This window comes from Acanthisitta chloris, unplaced genomic scaffold, assembly GCF_000695815.1.
Source record: "Acanthisitta chloris isolate BGI_N310 unplaced genomic scaffold, ASM69581v1 scaffold29086, whole genome shotgun sequence".
Classification (NCBI taxonomy): Eukaryota; Metazoa; Chordata; class Aves; order Passeriformes; family Acanthisittidae; genus Acanthisitta; species Acanthisitta chloris.
The window spans coordinates 34,617-51,277 of record NW_008679547.1 but is presented as its reverse complement, the minus strand read 5'-3'; the positions used below and the strand labels follow the sequence as shown (position 1 = coordinate 51,277).

Sequence of the window (16,661 nt, the reverse complement as noted above, 5' to 3'; positions counted from 1 at the left end):
AGGGATTTCTCCCTCAGCAGTTTAAGCAAAGTACTGGGATGTTTTTCATTCATTTAAATCCTGAAGAGGAAGAGCTCTGCCAGGTACTGCCACTGATGTGCTCTCAAAGTGCGTTACAGAAAGAGGAAGCTGTTTGCCACAAGGGAGTTGACACATACTGTGTGTTCTGCTGTCATGGAGTGGGGGATGCTACTTTTTCGGTTTTGTTTCAGTTTCCATTTCTTGGCGGTGGCAGTTTCTCTAGGGGTAGTCTTACTGATTCTTATATTTTAGATGTCAAAGTGTGCATTAATATTGAGGAGGCTCATGGATTGAGCAATCTGGTATTGTTGTGTTGTTCTGGTGTGTTGTTTTAAGTTAGGGACAATTCAGTTTTTCTGAATGCTCTGGGAAATACTATAGTTTTGCGGTGCTGATATATGCTATGTAGTAGTGACTGGGTGATTAATCACAACTTGGCAGGTTCAGTAATATTTTTGTAGTGGAGGGACAGGTCCCATTAGTGACTCTGTCTCAGAGTCAAGCTGTTCTGTCCTGTTTCTGGAGCTATTTGGTAGCTGTTGAACTTAATGAGAAGGCAGAGACAACAACATGTGTTTACTGTAAAATAAAACTGCCCATGGTTGGTACAAATTTAGGACTAGTCTAAGAAGTGACAGAACTTGCATTTAGCTCTGTGGTTGGAATTGCACAAGATCACTGATGGCTTCTGCCGGCGTAAACGTGTTCTACAACAGATCAGTGTGTGACACTGAGTTACCATGGTACACGGGACAGTGAGAGACAACTGGCTCCTAGAAAATAAAAGTCCATTATTCTTACAGAATCAGTATAGTCATTCCTTTTGAAAACAAACCAGTTTGGTTAAATTTCTCATCCTGTATTAGCCCACATATGTCATTGAAGAACTGGCTTATGGCATAATTTCTAAAATTAATAATAAAAGTGTAATAAGAGTGTACTTCTCTGTCGAGGCTATATAAGTTGTATAAATCTAGGGAAAATGTATTCTTATATCACATGTTTCTAATGAGAATCCTTCTAGCTTGGAAGGATGTCTTCATGTTTCCCTTTGTTTCACAAAACTAAACCTCTGTCGAAGTACCAAGTTATTAACAGCAGAACTTTTTTTTAAACAGAAGTATTATTTAATGTACATCTTCAGTAGACAGTGGTGCATTTTTAGAAGCAGTCATTTACTTCAGTCTTTACAAATGGGATTTATTCAATGCATAGTAGTAGTCATTCTCATGGATGTTCAGAACACTCATTTCACAATATTTTTGTGTCTTGTTACTAATGCAAGTTTGTTTGTCCTAATTTGTGCCTCTGAAATCAGGCCTACCACGGTATATCAGCTCCTAGACAGGTTCAGAGTTGCTTTGGAATTTTGTTTCTGAATCCTCTGCATTAGATATTCATTGCAGCAATAATCCTTTTGATACATAGTCTGGACAGCTTTACATTTTATAAACAAATGTAACCAGCATTTGTTTATTAAAAAAACCTAATTGAGTTGACTATTGCAAATTTTTTATGGGTTTTATTTGACAGGAAAATTTGCTAAATTGGGTTAATTTGAGGCAAGAACATCTCATTTGGGGACTGACATTTTAAAGATGGTGCATAGTTCAACTTTGTATGCAGCTTGTATCTGGCATAGGTTAGGTAGCCATATGTGAAATAGAATTGTGTTTGTAGAAAAAGTCTTTTTAATCACAAAGATAAATCAAACCAGATGGTCCATATCTTTTTTTTTCTTTTGTGAATGCATTGGCTTAGTCCACAACCTTTTAAGTGTTGGGAAGAAGGATTTGCTGGTTTTATGTCTTTCTTACTGTGAAATAATAAGGTTTCACTTTAGTCTTCTACACATCAGTGATCAATTCGAGAAGATTCAAGTGATAATAAATTCTGAGTCAGAATTATTTCCAGTTACACTTTCTGTTAACTGCTAATCTCTGTTCTTCCTTTCCTGAGAAGACAAGGAGGTAACTTTTTTCCTTGGCATTATTAGCTAATGTTTCATCACAGTTGGGGAGTTCTGTAAGGCTTTACCAGACATACACATCTGGTATGAAAATATAAACATTAGCTTACATTCAACAGAGCATGCCATGCCATTTCTCAAACAGTCTGAGTCTCTTCCAGTACAATATTCTCATGTTGATTTATGTTAGGTCTTGTTTTATTAAACAGGTTTAAACACTCCAGTATTATTTCACAAGCGAATCATGATCTTTTTGTCAAGTACAAGTAGGGGTTTGTGCTGTTGATATGCTGTTACTATGGCTGATAATTGAAGGTTTGAAAATTATTTATGATCTTGCTTTAGGAAAGATTTAGTGCAAAATCTAAAGGTCACCAGCACATTGTACAGAAACTGGGACCACTGTTTTTCTCAGCAAAGATTGGACTCGCTGAGTCGAAGAAGAATTCTCATATCATTTGAGATTGGGGCAGGAAATGGGCAAGAAAATTGAAATTGCTGTCAGCTGTGAATCCTAGCTTTGCAGCACCCAGGGGGTTGTATCATATTCATTGGAAATGTCACTAATTACATTGTCTTTTCTTGTTGAAGAGGGTTATAAGAAAGCTGTTAGTGCCCTAAATGACACCAGTGTTGCACAGAAAGTTTTACAGTGTGTGAGTGAAATGGCCTTTTGCTCTTGGAGATGGTGGTGGAAGAGGGTTCTTGAGCCAGTGACACACCATCATGTGCTTAAAAACATACTTGCAGCCTGGGGGAAGGTACTCTGCTTAATACCATTCCTTATACAGATACCAGGATGTAGAATTTATTCCTATCTCTTTCTCTTCAGTGTCCACAGAAAGTTTTACAGTGTGTGAGTGAAATGGCCTTTTGCTCTTGGAGATGGTGGTGGAAGAGGGTTCTTGAGCCAGTGACACACCATCATGTGCTTAAAAACATACTTGCAGCCTGGGGGAAGGTACTCTGCTTAATACCATTCCTTATACAGATACCAGGATGTAGAATTTATTCCTATCTCTTTCTCTTCAGTGTCCAAAAAAAATAGTTTATTCCTGCACTGGAAAACTAGACGGTGTTGATACATGTAGCAGAATTTGTCCAGCTAGGAAATAGAACCTGGTGAAGTTCAAATATGATTTATTAACCTCAACAGCCCTAAATGCTACAGCTGTTGTTCAGACCAGTGTGCAAACATTTTGAAATTACTTCTGTAGCTACTTTGATCTTGAATGTGATCTATAACATAGGGGAAGAGCTATAAAATATAGACATTATGAACTCTCAGAAAAGGAGAGGTTTTAAATTGAATTCTCTGGCTGCTGGCCATGTTTCCATTCTCCTGGCTGAATGAGTGCACTGGTGTGGAAGGATACCTTATATAGATGAGAAAATTTAAATCTGTGTATAGCCGTTTTAGTAAGAGGTTCAGAGAGTTAATCTGCTACACCATGAGCCCAAAATAGAAACCCTGGGCAAGTCAAAAATACTGTTTCAAGTGAAGTTTCGGTTTGGTTTCTGTTCAAAGCTTATCTAGTAAAATCACTTTTCCCTCCTGTCATTTGGACCATGGCATGTCTATATTGAGATTTCTTCTAAGGATTTTTGCTAGTTTATATGACTCTTTTTTCCTTTTTACCTACTCTCTGAGGCAGTGCAAAGAGAAGACTGCTGTTCAGTCTCCTAGATGTTTTAGTTTCTTCTTACCATTGTCTCATGCACATTTTACCATTCTCTTGCTAATGGCTTGTCTTTCTCTTTTTTCCTGATTGTTTTTGAGTCATCTTTTCTGTGTCCTGTACACACAGTGTCATCATACCCTCATTGTCTGACTCATCCTTAAAGTACTCTTCTCAAAACTTAAATCATAGTTCATTAAATATTCTATATCCAGTCATCCATGGTAAAACATTTATACTTCTCTTTTAGATCGTGATACAGAATAGGACTTAATCCTTTATTTAATATTAAACCAAGAAAACTACATTTGTGCTTCTCCATGTTGAGGTTCTGGTTGAACCCACCGTAGCTCTGTACTTGATTTTACCATTGTCTTTGCAGCTTTCATTTTCAGATGGGCAATTTCACCTAATGCATTCAGTTTCTGTGGTCCCTGTTGCTATTCTTGGTTGTTCAGTAGTTTGTATATCTGTGGCACTATAAAAATAATGTTCTGCAAAGAGTATTGAAAAATATATTTCTTGCAGAATGAGCGAATTAGTATTTCTATTAAGCATTTTTAGCAACTTTGTGCATCAAACTTCAAATTCAGATGGTGAAAATCCCACTGGAGTAGCTTTGCTTATAACTGATAAAAACTGCAGTTAACATCACTGTGCCCCTGAACTGAATTGTTTATACTTTTCCCATTTATGACAGGTGGTTCTTCCTCTCTGTCCTAATCTATGGTGCTTTGTGCTTTAGTATCAATCCTACTACATGTGATTCCTTACTAGGTGAAAGCTAATCACCTGTCTTGCATTTGTGGCAGTGATCTTAGCCATTTTCTGTAATAACAAAAGCTTTGCTGCTGTTTCCAGGGGTGTGAGTAAGAGTAAATGGGTCTCTTTCCATATTACCAGCAGGGAATGCAGCACAAAAAGTTAATGGTACTTCAGGAGGATTTCAGAGATGGCTTATAAGCTAGTTTGCCTTCTTGTTTGGGACCCTGAGCAGTCTTCCCAGCGTTTGGGCTATGTTTATTTGCCTGGTTTCACCAGCATTTCTTCCCACTGTTACTTGCAGGTTGGTCACCTTCTCCAGGGAGAATCAGAACAATGTCCTACGTTTTTGTAAACGACTCTTCCCAGACAAATGTGCCATTGCTGCAGGCTTGCATTGATGGAGATTTTAACTACTCCAAACGACTCTTGGAAAGCGGTTTCGACCCAAACATTCGCGACAGCCGGGGCCGAACCGGCCTTCACCTGGCTGCAGCCAGAGGAAATGTAGATATCTGTCAACTCCTGCATAAATTCGGTGCTGACCTACTGGCCACTGATTACCAAGGGAACACAGCCCTTCATCTGTGTGGGCATGTCGATACCATCCAGTTCCTGGTTTCTAATGGACTTAAAATTGATATTTGGTAAGTCATTTGTTACAGCACATATTTTATAATGTATTAGTCTTCTGTCAACCAGAGCCTTGTATATAAATCGGCTGTTGCTAAAATGCTGTATTTGGTGCAATTCCACTTTTTAAAGATACTACTTAATAAAAACACAAACTAAGAAGGCAGGAAAACAATAAGAGGCCGTTTCTGCTAGTCTGTACCACAGGCAGAGCAAATAAAAATAGCAGCTGGTGGTGTGGGTTGCCTGTGTCTAATTCAGCCTCACTGATGACATTGCTGCCCTGGTTTGGCCAGACAACCAGGTGTGGGTGGTTGGCACCAAAGGAAAAATCACATTGACTACTTAAAGAGAATTCTGTCCGCCACAGTTCTATTGTTGTACTGTATAAGACAAAGAAAATACAGTATATGTGCATGTCAGTTCATTCCCATACTCCTCGGGTAACAATGCTTCCTTTCAGTGCTTTCGCCCTCCCTCAAAGTCTGTGAGTCAGTCCTTCTTTTAAATATTGTATATTCTGTCCTTCTGGCTTCCAGCAGCTGTCAGATGCCAGTGCTCAGATGTAAGCTCTCAAGCTGCAAAATAACTAGCTGTTTCATTCCTGTACTGAATTACTTTGTTTGTGGAACTTTCTTCATGTTCGCAACACGTGCAAAAACCAAGAGTAAAGTCAAAACCTTTTAGTTTTGTAATCTGTTCCTTTTTCACCTGTCCCTCATTAATGTTTTCAACTCACAAGTTATTGGTAGACCAGATTATTTATGGATTGTGGTTTGGGAATTCTTTTCCCTCATTTCAAACAGCTCTGGTCCTATTCAGTATTATTTTAATAGCAGCAGAGGGACCATCTGTATTTTATTTCATTTTTGCCTGATGTCCTAATACCCTCATGGAAAAGGAGCTATGAGGAGCCAGATTGCACAATTCTTTTTGAAATTAAGCTTAAACTTGAACATTGCCATAAATCTACTGTTTATTTTTTGTTATAACACCCAGAAATTCCAACTAGATTAGAGTACTAGGAATTTTGATTTTATTTTGGGGGGAAAAGAGTTGTGCAATTTCATGCCTAAATATACTGATTTTCTTCTATACTAAATTATGCTCTAACTTGTATAGACAGGCATTTCTTACTGTCTGATACAACAGGAAATAGTTCTGAGGACTTATTAAATTGTAGTATGTTATGCTGAGTTGACTTGCAACAAAATTTCTATATCAAAATTTTTTTGTCTTTTTGTGGGGTTACTTTAGCAATCACCAAGGTGCAACACCACTTGTTCTTGCCAAACGAAGAGGCGTGAATAAAGATGTGATTAGACTGCTGGAATCCTTAGAGGAGCAAGAGGTGAAAGGATTTAACAGAGGAGCTCACTCAAAGCTGGAAACAATGCAAACGGCTGAAAGCGAAAGGTATTTACCAAACAAAACTAATTACTGGGAGAAATACTGATTATGGCTTTTAAGTTTTTGTGATTGTTTATTTCTGAAAACAGATATCAAATTTGGCCTGATATTACCTGACTGAATCAAAATCAAATGGTAAATTTTGGAAAAATCTCTTTAAACAGATCAAATGTAAGGAAAAAAAATTTCTATTGAGATTTTAATTTTATAGTGGAAATTTTAAAAAATAATTACTCATTTTCCATTATAGGGTCCCAAATACAAATGTTCTACCATTTATCACAAAGCCAAAGGAAAAAAGTGTGAAATGCAAAATGCTAATATCAGGCTGACCTGACATCCTTTTGATAAGATGTGCAAAGAAGGGGTAGCAGACTTTTCATCTCTCTGAACTTGAATAAAGGGGTTTATATGGTGCCATAGATGAAATCTCTATCAGTAGTAGTCCTGGAAAAGAGGGAGAGTAAGGGTTTCATGGTGGCTAAAGAGACAGTTCACAGAGAACTGAAGATTTCAGGAAAATTGCTGAACATTTAGGGGAAAGTATAGGGTGAGAAGGAAGTCCCTAAGGAATGCCTAAAGGTGTGGTCCTGGGACTGTGCTTACTTCTAATTTTCTTAAGTAAAAAAAAGTAGAAGCATAAATAGTAGAAGCATGTTAGTGATGCTAAGAAGTGAGATATAGGCAACCTAGAGGAAAATTGGGATAGTGCAGACAAAAACATGAGGGTTACAAGGGAGAGGAAATGAGTGGGAATAAATTGTGATTCAGTAGTACAAAATGCAGCTTTATTTACCAAAAGCTGTGTGCCATGAAATAAAAGTTCCTCAGCAGAAAATAAAGGTATAGGAGAAAAGGCTTGATGCACTAGTCAGTTCCAGTTGATGCTACCCTCAAAAAGGCAGTGAAGACCTACAAAGCACAAAACAAGGTATTTTCACTAAGTAAAGAAAACTGTCAGTCCTGTTGTATAAAGCAACAGTGACTCTGCTGTCTAGTATATTTCATTATGCTCTTTAGCCCCATTCAAAAAAAGTTTATCCTGTAAAAGTGTGGAAAGGCCTTACTTGAGTGCAAAAGGAGGGAGCTCGAGCTCATTTTAGTGGGCAGAGTGAAGGCTGAGAGGTGTGTGACTGCTGACAAATACTAGTTTTGAACAAAATAAAGTAACTGTTTAAGACAAGAGATGATGATAGCATAAGAGCCAGAGGATACAGATAAATCACAAATACTTCTGTGATTGAAAATTGGGAGTGTTTTTTTACAATGAGCTTCCAAGAAACGCCTTCTTGTAGGATTTAGATGAGGCAAGAAGCCTTGCAAGTTTCAAAGGAGGATAATTCACTTTCAGAAATCACTGAATTGCCAGTAAACATGACAGAACATGGAACTGGGATTAATAATGCAAGAAATCTTTTCCATACTGTTTTAGTTTTAATGTATGCTGGAAACAGGATATCAGCATTGTTTGGAATACTTGCTCTTACACTGTATTTATTCAAATTTGGGTTTTTCTTAATGTTGTCTAATAATGATCATGAACATTATATCACAAAAGACAAGGAGTTTTGTCACATAACTGTTGTTCAGTTTGTGCCAAGATGTTCACAGCCTGTACTGCAAATGGAAATGAGGCTGTGTAGATGGAGTTATCTGAGGAAATAGAGAAGGTGAAACCAACAAAATGACAGAAATAATGTCAAACACTCCCAGTGACCAGATTGGAAGTTCTTTCTTATACATCAAGTGACCCCACTCATCAGAGATTTAAGCACCAAAATAGAAAATTTAATGTTATTCTCAAAAATTACATGGGTATAAATTAGAAGAATTTGTGCATGTTACCTTTCTGACCTCACTAAGTTTTATGAAGTTTCTTATCACACAGAAATGCATTTATGCTGGTTTTGTTTAAACATATGGACCAACAGCTCAGCCCCATTTGAATTCTGATTTGGAGTCGATAGTGTCCCTGTAATGATCATAGCTTCCTTTCTGTCATTTGACCTTCCTAAATGTTATATTGTTTGCTTTGGCAAGGAAGTCAGCAACTCTCCTTGGGGAGAGGCACAGAGACATAAACAGTGCACTACCCAGCTTGTTTGGGAACTTGTTTAAAATGTCTGAAATACATTATTTTTAAAACAACAAATAGCAGATGCCTACAGCAGCAAAAGCAAGTGAGCTTGTGTGCTGTTTGCTTTGTAAATAAATAATGTCTTTGTAACATTTGGCTTTTCAGGCCTCCACAGTTTCACTCCTCCCTCTTAATATTATTTTCACATTTTAGAGACTCTTAGGTGAATGTTTCTGTCCTCTCCCTCCCAGTTCTCTTACATTATGTATGAACCTATGGGGAAATAATGCTCTGTCTAAAAACAGTCTCTGACTTTAGTTTTCTGCTCCCTATTACATACAATGGCTGCTGCTCTGGAAGCAGAGGCCAGAGCTGTGTTCCCAAGTCACATTTGCCCTCCCTGCTGCCTTGCTTTGCCCTGCTCCCAGCGAGGAGTGGCCCTGAGCAGTCAGGAGGCAGAGCTTGCTCTGTCTGTCTTTTAGCACAGATGATCTATCCATCTGCACAGCCCAGCATGACCTCTGGCTGTGCCCACAAGTGTGTCCAAATGTGAACTTCCATGTCCTGCTGGAAAAAGAAGAGAACATCTGTCTGGGTTGTGTGGCACAAACTCTTCTGAGGACGTGTTGCTGCATTGCCATTTCTCAGGCAGCTGTAAATCATAATAAGAAAAAATATCTTGAATAACATTGATTTTAATTGGGTCATAATGTAAAATAGCAAAAATGGTTTCTATGTACCCTTTCCTATTTAATGGGCAAGCATGTGATCTTTTCACTTAAATTGCAGGGCACCTTTATTTAACCTCTCTGTGGTTATGTATTAACTAGTTAGTACTTAATGAGTGAGTAGTTCTGTTCTACACCAGTGGCTGTCTTTTATTAGGCCCTTTGTTTTGCTTGGGAAATCATAATAAGCAAGAAAGATGACTAAATCCTGCAGCTATGGGCAAGCAAAAATAGCTTTACAGCATGGTAAATATTTAAATAACAAAAATACAAGCTGTTTAATAGGCAATTTCTGAAATGCTCTGCACGTGATGCTGCAATACTTCAGCAAGATATGGGAGTTTAGGTTAATTGTTCTTCAGTGGCTGTACTTCCTGAGAAAAAATACCCTATGAATAGTGTGAAGGTTTCCTGGGGTGTAATCTTGGAAGAGACATTCATAAATGAGGCCTTTTTCTGACAGTGATTGTTTGTCAGTTTATTCCTGTCACCACAAACAGCAGCACTTCTGCAATTAGTTTTGACTTGGAAATTAAGTTTCCCTGATTTTTTTCATTATTTGTGCTATAAGAAATATTTAGGATTATAGTAACTGAAAGCAATTGGAAGGGAGGGAAAAAATTAGTTTGTTCTGCTATTGACATCCCTGAGTACATAGCTGATTCCACCATTTCCTTTCTGTGTTTGTCAGAGCCTGATCCTGTAAACACCTGTGTATGTAGTTTCAGTGAAGTGGGGAGCAGTAGGACTGTGCAGGTGGCAAAATTTTACATAACTGAAATCAAACAATGAGAAAGTTTTCCTATTCTTTATGAGGTTTTTCATACAGCAACAGAGAAAGTTTCCTGTTAGAAACCATTTGTGAAACCAGCAAAATTGGGAGAATTGTGCAGGAAGCCATGCAGTATTTGAGACAACCTGCATCTTTTCTAAAGGTGATTCATTGTCAAGATGACTGCCTCATCCTGATTTGATATTTGTTTCTCCTTTAAAAGTGAGAGTTGCAGTCCCTAATTTATAGTCTGACAATTTAAGGCAGCCTGATGTGGTATGATAAAACATCAAAGCAGTTGCTGAAAGCCATATGGCAGAAAACACAGCAACGCCAACTTGTTCAGAAACTTTCTGAACTCCTTGTTATCCAGATTTATTGTTTTCTGTGATTTTCTTTTTATGCTAGAGAAGAGGCATCTAAGAAAGACCTGCAGGAGAGTAGTAAAGATGACTACAGAATTCAGAAACTAAATTAATATTGGTTAAAGTTTCCATTTTATTCATCAGATTTTACTTCTAGTCATAATTTGCTGTATTAACAAGAGCTGTGTCCCTTGAGGTTTTAGCTTGTGCTTCATTGCATTTTACTAAGCCATACGTAGGAGGAATTAGGAGGACTGACTTTTGGAGGCTTCTGGGTGGCAACCTGCAAATTCTGTGCAGTTGTACATATGTAAATATCATTCTCTTTGTGCAGGTTAATGAAACATCCTTTCAGCTAAATTAAGTTTAGAGTTAGGAGGGTTTTCCTGATCTGCTTTGTCTTGATTTAGCAGAGGCAATGCTATAAATCTGCAGGTAGGTCCAATTTTAATTTTGGATGTTTGGGTTGCCCTCAGCAGGATTACTGTCATGTTCAAAGGTGCATTCTTTTGCTCTGATGTATTTTTAACTTTAATCCTTTGTAGTGCCATGGAAAGCCATTCCCTCCTTAATCCAAACCTGCAGCAAGGTGAAGGAGTTCTCTCCAGTTTCCGCACGACATGGCAAGAGTTTGTGGAAGACCTGGGCTTCTGGAGGGTGCTGCTCCTCATCATTGTCATTGCTCTTCTGTCACTTGGAATAGCATACTATGTTAGTGGGGTGCTTCCTTTTGTAGAAAACCAGCCTGAGCTGGTGCACTGAAGCAAATGCAAAGTGCACTGTGCTTTTCCCTGTTCTAATCTCATTTTGAGCTTCTTGTGTTTATTCTTTCGGTGCAGACAGTGGCAGCTGTATATACTGTTTGCCTTTTGTACTTATTATTAACCCCTTTGAAAGAGGGATTAATTCATTTCAAGTAAAACACTAAATTCTAAAGCATTCCTAAGCTACCTCTGACTTATCTTGACTTGCAAGCAAGATGTGAAGGATAATCCTCTCTGCTGATAAAACATTATGATTAGAAAAGGCCCTTCATAATGAATATTAAATTCCTGGGTATGAAAAACATATCCCAGTACAGAATCAATTTTGATTTATTTTCCCTATGAGGTGAGGTAAGTGTATTGCTGGATTTTTTGTGTGTGCTTCAGTTGAACGAAAAATACTCTTTTAAAAAGTCCTCAAGAAATCTGAATAATGTAAGTAACACATTCTGATATATAGACAGTAATAAGCTGCGACTCCATATTTATTTTAATGCATCTCCATAGTTTCATATTTGCTAGTTTATAAAAAGTATGAGAAATAGTTCAAGTTTTGCTGTGTCTTTAATGTATAGGTCACTCCTTTATTTATTAGGTTAATGCAGTGCTTCTTCCCCAGGTGAATTTAGTGTTGCTAATACCTGCCTGAAGTACATTTTGTAGAACTAAGCTGTTTGTTGTGCTTTGGAAGTAAAGTATTTTCAGCCTTGGGCTGAAAATTTTGCAGTTTTGTTGAAATGATACTAAGCAAACCTTTCTTTGTAAGGGTGATTAAAAAGTGATTTAAGTGTTCTGCTCTGTATATAATAATTCTGTAAGGTCATTGTGAAATACGTCACGAAGGATAACTTTTTCTTCCTCCCACAAGGACCAGACTGAACCATATCATTGTGTTGTTTTCATGTTTGTGGAGAGAACTTGATTGAATAGAATTCCTTTCTAGAATTGTTTTCCATTTCAGTTGTTTTCAGACAGTGCTTACAGACGTATGAGTTATTTTCTGAGTATGCAGAATAAAAATATTTTAAATATTAATATTTAGGAACATTGTATGAAATAAAATCTTAACCCATTCTGTACTTTGCTGTGAAATCCTTTGTGGTAAATAACTTAGGGATATGAATTGGTTAGGTACTGTTTTTATGAAGCCTGGAAAGGTATTGCATAGCTAGTTTGAGGTTTTCAAAGAGAGTGGATTCTCTCCTCCTCTGCTGGTTAGACATCTAATTCTCTTTGTTGCCATTGCCTTGAGAATCCCAAATAAAATTAATTCTGTGAACCTAAGGAATAATTTTAATTTTTTTAACCAGCCACTCATAAATTGTTGCTAAATAGCATCAGACATTTCTTACACATTTAATAAGTATTGATAAGAAATAACCTACATCTTTCTGTTCTGGTACCATGTATGTTTTTCTTTCTTGTTTATGTGAGTGAAGAGGGTTGTTGTCTTTGTTTTGGTGTGTGATGTGGGTTTCACTGAGCTGGGCCCCATTCTGAATTGCATCTGAATAAATCTTGATCTCAATTCTTAAGTTAGAGTTTCATGAAACAATACTTTTTTAGCAGCACAGTGCTGCAGAAAGGAAAGTCTCTTAAAAAAACAAACCAGAGCATCCTCCTGAATATTTCAGTTATTGTACCTTTGTTCATGAACAGATAAACTCATCCTATACCTAAATTACATTTACTTGCCTGCATAAGTACATTTCTGTTGATAATACTCTGTATCTTGAATAATCACATTGTCTTTCAGTATGTATTACCTGCATAATTTGAAATTGTAATCTCAGTATGGGTCAATACTGCAAATAAATATGTGGAGTAAATATGTTTTGGTTTCTTACTACATTAGTGCAGCAGAAATACTTCTACCCCATTTTACAGAGTTTTTGTTGTACGTTGGTACTGAGGATTTCAGAAGTGTGGAGGTTCCCTCCCTGAGCAATGCCAACCATGCTGCTGCTATAAATGAGGGTCAGAGCTCGGTTTCTTTAGATCTGCCTGTTTTACTGTCAGCTGCATTGAAGTTGCTGTCTGGCTGTCTCTCTTCTGTGAGATTTCAGGTAGTGAACATGTGATCCAGAGGCCTCTCAAAATTTAAGATTACCTATGAGGGAGTAGAAAACATAACCAAGAAAACCAAGCTTGAGCCTTAAGTAGCCTTTTGCACTTTGCTGTATACATGAGTGTATACAGGAACTGAGCATTAAAAAGGTTTTAAAAACTGTGTGTTTCTAATTAAGATATGTCATTTTTTAAACCAGAAAGGAATCCAAAGCACTGTTTGAATATGACTGTGTGATGACTGCTGCTCTGCAATAAGGACATGCTAAATGTCTGACTAAAAGGAGAATTTGTTCTGTATATGCCTCTGTTACTGAAAAAGGACAGCTGTGTCTTTCAATATATCTATAAACATTAACCTCTTCCTTTTAAAAGGTTGATTCTAATGAATGAATTTACATCCTGTACACTAGATTTCAGTAAACACAATCTGTCTTTTTTACGGGAATAGAAAGAGGACTTTAGTTCACTTCCTCTTGAAACTGTTGTCATAGGGAATTTCGCTGTTTCAGCATAATGACATATCTTAGATTGTCTGTAGGTCAATAAGATTTATTTTAGGTATTATTGCAGTGGTGTCTTGATACCTTGATCCAGGGACTCACTTGTGTGCCAGGTACTTTTGTGCCAGGCAACACAAAATTCAGCTGAAGCATTTAAATATGATTAAGATAACAGGTGCATCATACTGCCCTGCAAGCAGGTACAGAATTATCTCTGCTGTCACCAGAAATTAATTTCATAATGTTAACACAGATTTGAGATTAGGCACTCTTCAAATCCAAGACAGATTGTTGTCTCAAGCTGTTCTTAGACTAATAAGCCAAAATGGAGTAAGGAATTCAGAGAGAAAATGATCATGGAGGGATGAAGCAATTTTCTTTTTCCTGTGACATGAAACAACTTGGAGGACAAGATAGTGCAAAGTAAACTGGAGTGCATAAAGGATGCACATAGTCTTCTCTGCCATGGGCTGTCCTCGTGCTCACATTTATTCCATGGCAAGATCTCACCTATGTTACCTCACAGTGACTTGTTCATGTACCATATCTCTTTATCTTCAAGGGCTCTGTTTTCACTCATATTGGTAGTTTGCTTTGCAGAAGGGGATGATCCCTTGGGTGGTTGCCATGGGTAGATACTGTTTCTGGTTGCCACAATACAGCAGGTGTTTCAGTGCTGGATGTGATCTGGCACTGTGAGGTGTATCATGAGAGGCTCTTATGAGAGAACGAACATGGTTTCACTTTAAAATATTGAAACACAAGATCTAGGTAGTTTCTGGGTCTGCAGCTGATTGTGAGTTTGATTTTGTTATGAGGCAACTAATCTTTACAGCTGTTTTTAATAAGGAAGTAAAAATTACCAACTTTGGCTAGTTAACTAGGGAGCTCTTTTTCTAGTTAAAATATGTTTGGTCATAATAACTGAGAGAAATGCAAATTAAGTAATTTATTCAGAAATTCAGTAGCATCATTTTAAAGTAGTACTCAAAAGTACAAATTGCAAGTGACAACTTGTCTGAAAATTAAAAAAAAATAGGATAATACTGTCTGTTGTCATATGCAGAATTTTCACAAGTCTAGCATGTATTTAAATGCTACCTGAAGTTGACCTTTAACAGAACTGATTGCTTCCTCAGCTGACACATGAGTTAACTTGTTTCTGAAGCCAGCTTTTCATTAAATTCATGTTTGAATTGGTTGTTAAAGTAAGACCTCTGTGATGTGAGAATTGGGTCAGAATGCTTTTCAGTGCTTTTTTTTTTACATTGCAACATTACTCCTTGTAGATTGGTTACTTGTGATACACTTTGTAAAATTTCCTCAGTGATCCAAGATGTTACAAAAAATGTTGCCAGTTGTTCCTGCATTTCTCATCAGTGGTGTTGAGGCTTTCTAGAAGAATTAAAATGTCATTGCACAGTTTCATAACCTGCAGTTCTCTGTGAGCTCTTTAAGTGCTGAAGTAGTGTTGAATCATGAATCTCAAATCTGTATTAATATGATGAAATTAACTGCTGGTGACAGTAGAGATAATTCTGTTCTTGCACTTGCAGGGTAGTATGATGCACCTGTTGGCTTAATTATATGTAAGTACATCAGCTGAATTTTGTGTTGCATGGCATCTTTTGTCCTGCTCTTACAAATGCTTCAAAGGGAGAACACTTTTAAAACACACAGTATTAGGAAACAAATGCAACTAATTGGTAGTTCTTTGCTATTTATTGCTGGGAAGTGAAGTGTTCCCAGGGTCACGCTGCCAGAGAAATCTGAGCTGAAAACTAGCAGTCTGACTGGCAGTGATCTGGTGTGTCTGCGCTCTTACGCAAAGCACGACGAACGCTCTGGTGTTGCAGCTGCAGCAATCTGCGTGCGCAGAGCCCTGAAAAATGTGTCTCTGCTGTAGGCATTTATAGTTCGTAAATCCTTGTTGTAAATAAGCATTAAGCAACCAATATTTCCTAATGACTATGATGAGACAAAACTCTTGTTCTCATCAGTGCCAAGGGAATGGGGAATCTACTGGAAATTGCCATAACTAAAAAGCAGCAAATTGGAATTTCTTCTAAAGTCAAAAGTGTGAACAAATCACAACCATGGCTTCAAGTGACACATTCTGTCCATTTGTGATTTTAAACTACCTTCTGGATGAGGAAAAAAGATGAGGAGACATTTGGAACAGGATTTGCTGCGTGCTATGTATGGTTTGCATAAAATAGGAGGGAAATGAATGCAGTGAGCCAAGACAGCAGCACAGCAGGCAGAGCAGTGTGATACCTTCATGAATCACTGCTTACAGGCCAATCCCAATGCTTGTAACAAGCGCAAGGAGTGACCAGTAATAGCTTCCTAGCAGGTAAAGGATTTCACTGGCTTGTGATTATACCATCTCACAGGGGTGGCCATGCAGCCCTGCAACCTGAGCTGGCCCTTCTTGACTTTCAACGTCTAGAGAGCTGCTATTTCAGACCACTGCGTGTTTGAGTGTGTGCCTACATTAACAGCTGCTCATGTGGAAGCCAAACTAGTTCCTCTTATACAAGAATTCTTCTGCACATAGGTTAGCAAAAGAAGTTTTACCAAATGTGAACAGAAGCTCTTTGTGAAACATTGAATATTTCTGGTGTATTAAGTTATGTTTATTTAAATATCAGAAGGCAGGAATCCAGATGAAGGATCAAGTATATGCAATAATATCTCCTTTTCCCTTGCCAAAGGAAAAGAACAGATAACCTTCTCTTAATGCAAAGCAAGAAGAAAATCATAGTAGATTTGTTTTGAACTGTAGAATATGAACTCCTTAATGAGCCAAATGCCTTGGTATGAGATTTTTTCCAAATAATGTAATCTCTGGGAGGTAAGTTTTCTAAAAGAAAGGCTGACATAGCCTTGCAGTGGTGTGAAGGTAGTA

General features: G+C 37.6%; 1 protein-coding gene across 1 annotated transcript; it reads left to right on the top strand.

Annotated features, from left to right (window-relative positions):
- Window positions 1–4,737: 4,737 nt before the first annotated feature.
- ANKRD46 (ankyrin repeat domain 46) lies at window positions 4,738–11,556 on the top strand. The gene is made up of 3 exons (XM_009077323.1): window positions 4,738–5,078; window positions 6,322–6,480; window positions 10,962–11,556. Exons 1-3 carry the CDS (start codon window positions 4,768–4,770, stop codon window positions 11,176–11,178), a joined length of 687 nt encoding a protein of 228 aa, XP_009075571.1. The 5' UTR covers window positions 4,738–4,767; the 3' UTR covers window positions 11,179–11,556.
- The last annotated feature ends 5,105 nt before the right edge of the window (window positions 11,557–16,661 follow it).

Coding starts and splice junctions, on each gene's coding strand:
- ANKRD46 (XM_009077323.1), top strand. CDS start 4,768: ATGTCCTACGTTTTTGTAAACGACTCTTCCCAGACAAATGTGCCATTG. Junction 5,079..6,321: donor GGACTTAAAATTGATATTTG/GTAAGTCATTTG, acceptor GGGTTACTTTAG/CAATCACCAAGGTGCAACAC. Junction 6,481..10,961: donor CAAACGGCTGAAAGCGAAAG/GTATTTACCAAA, acceptor AATCCTTTGTAG/TGCCATGGAAAGCCATTCCC.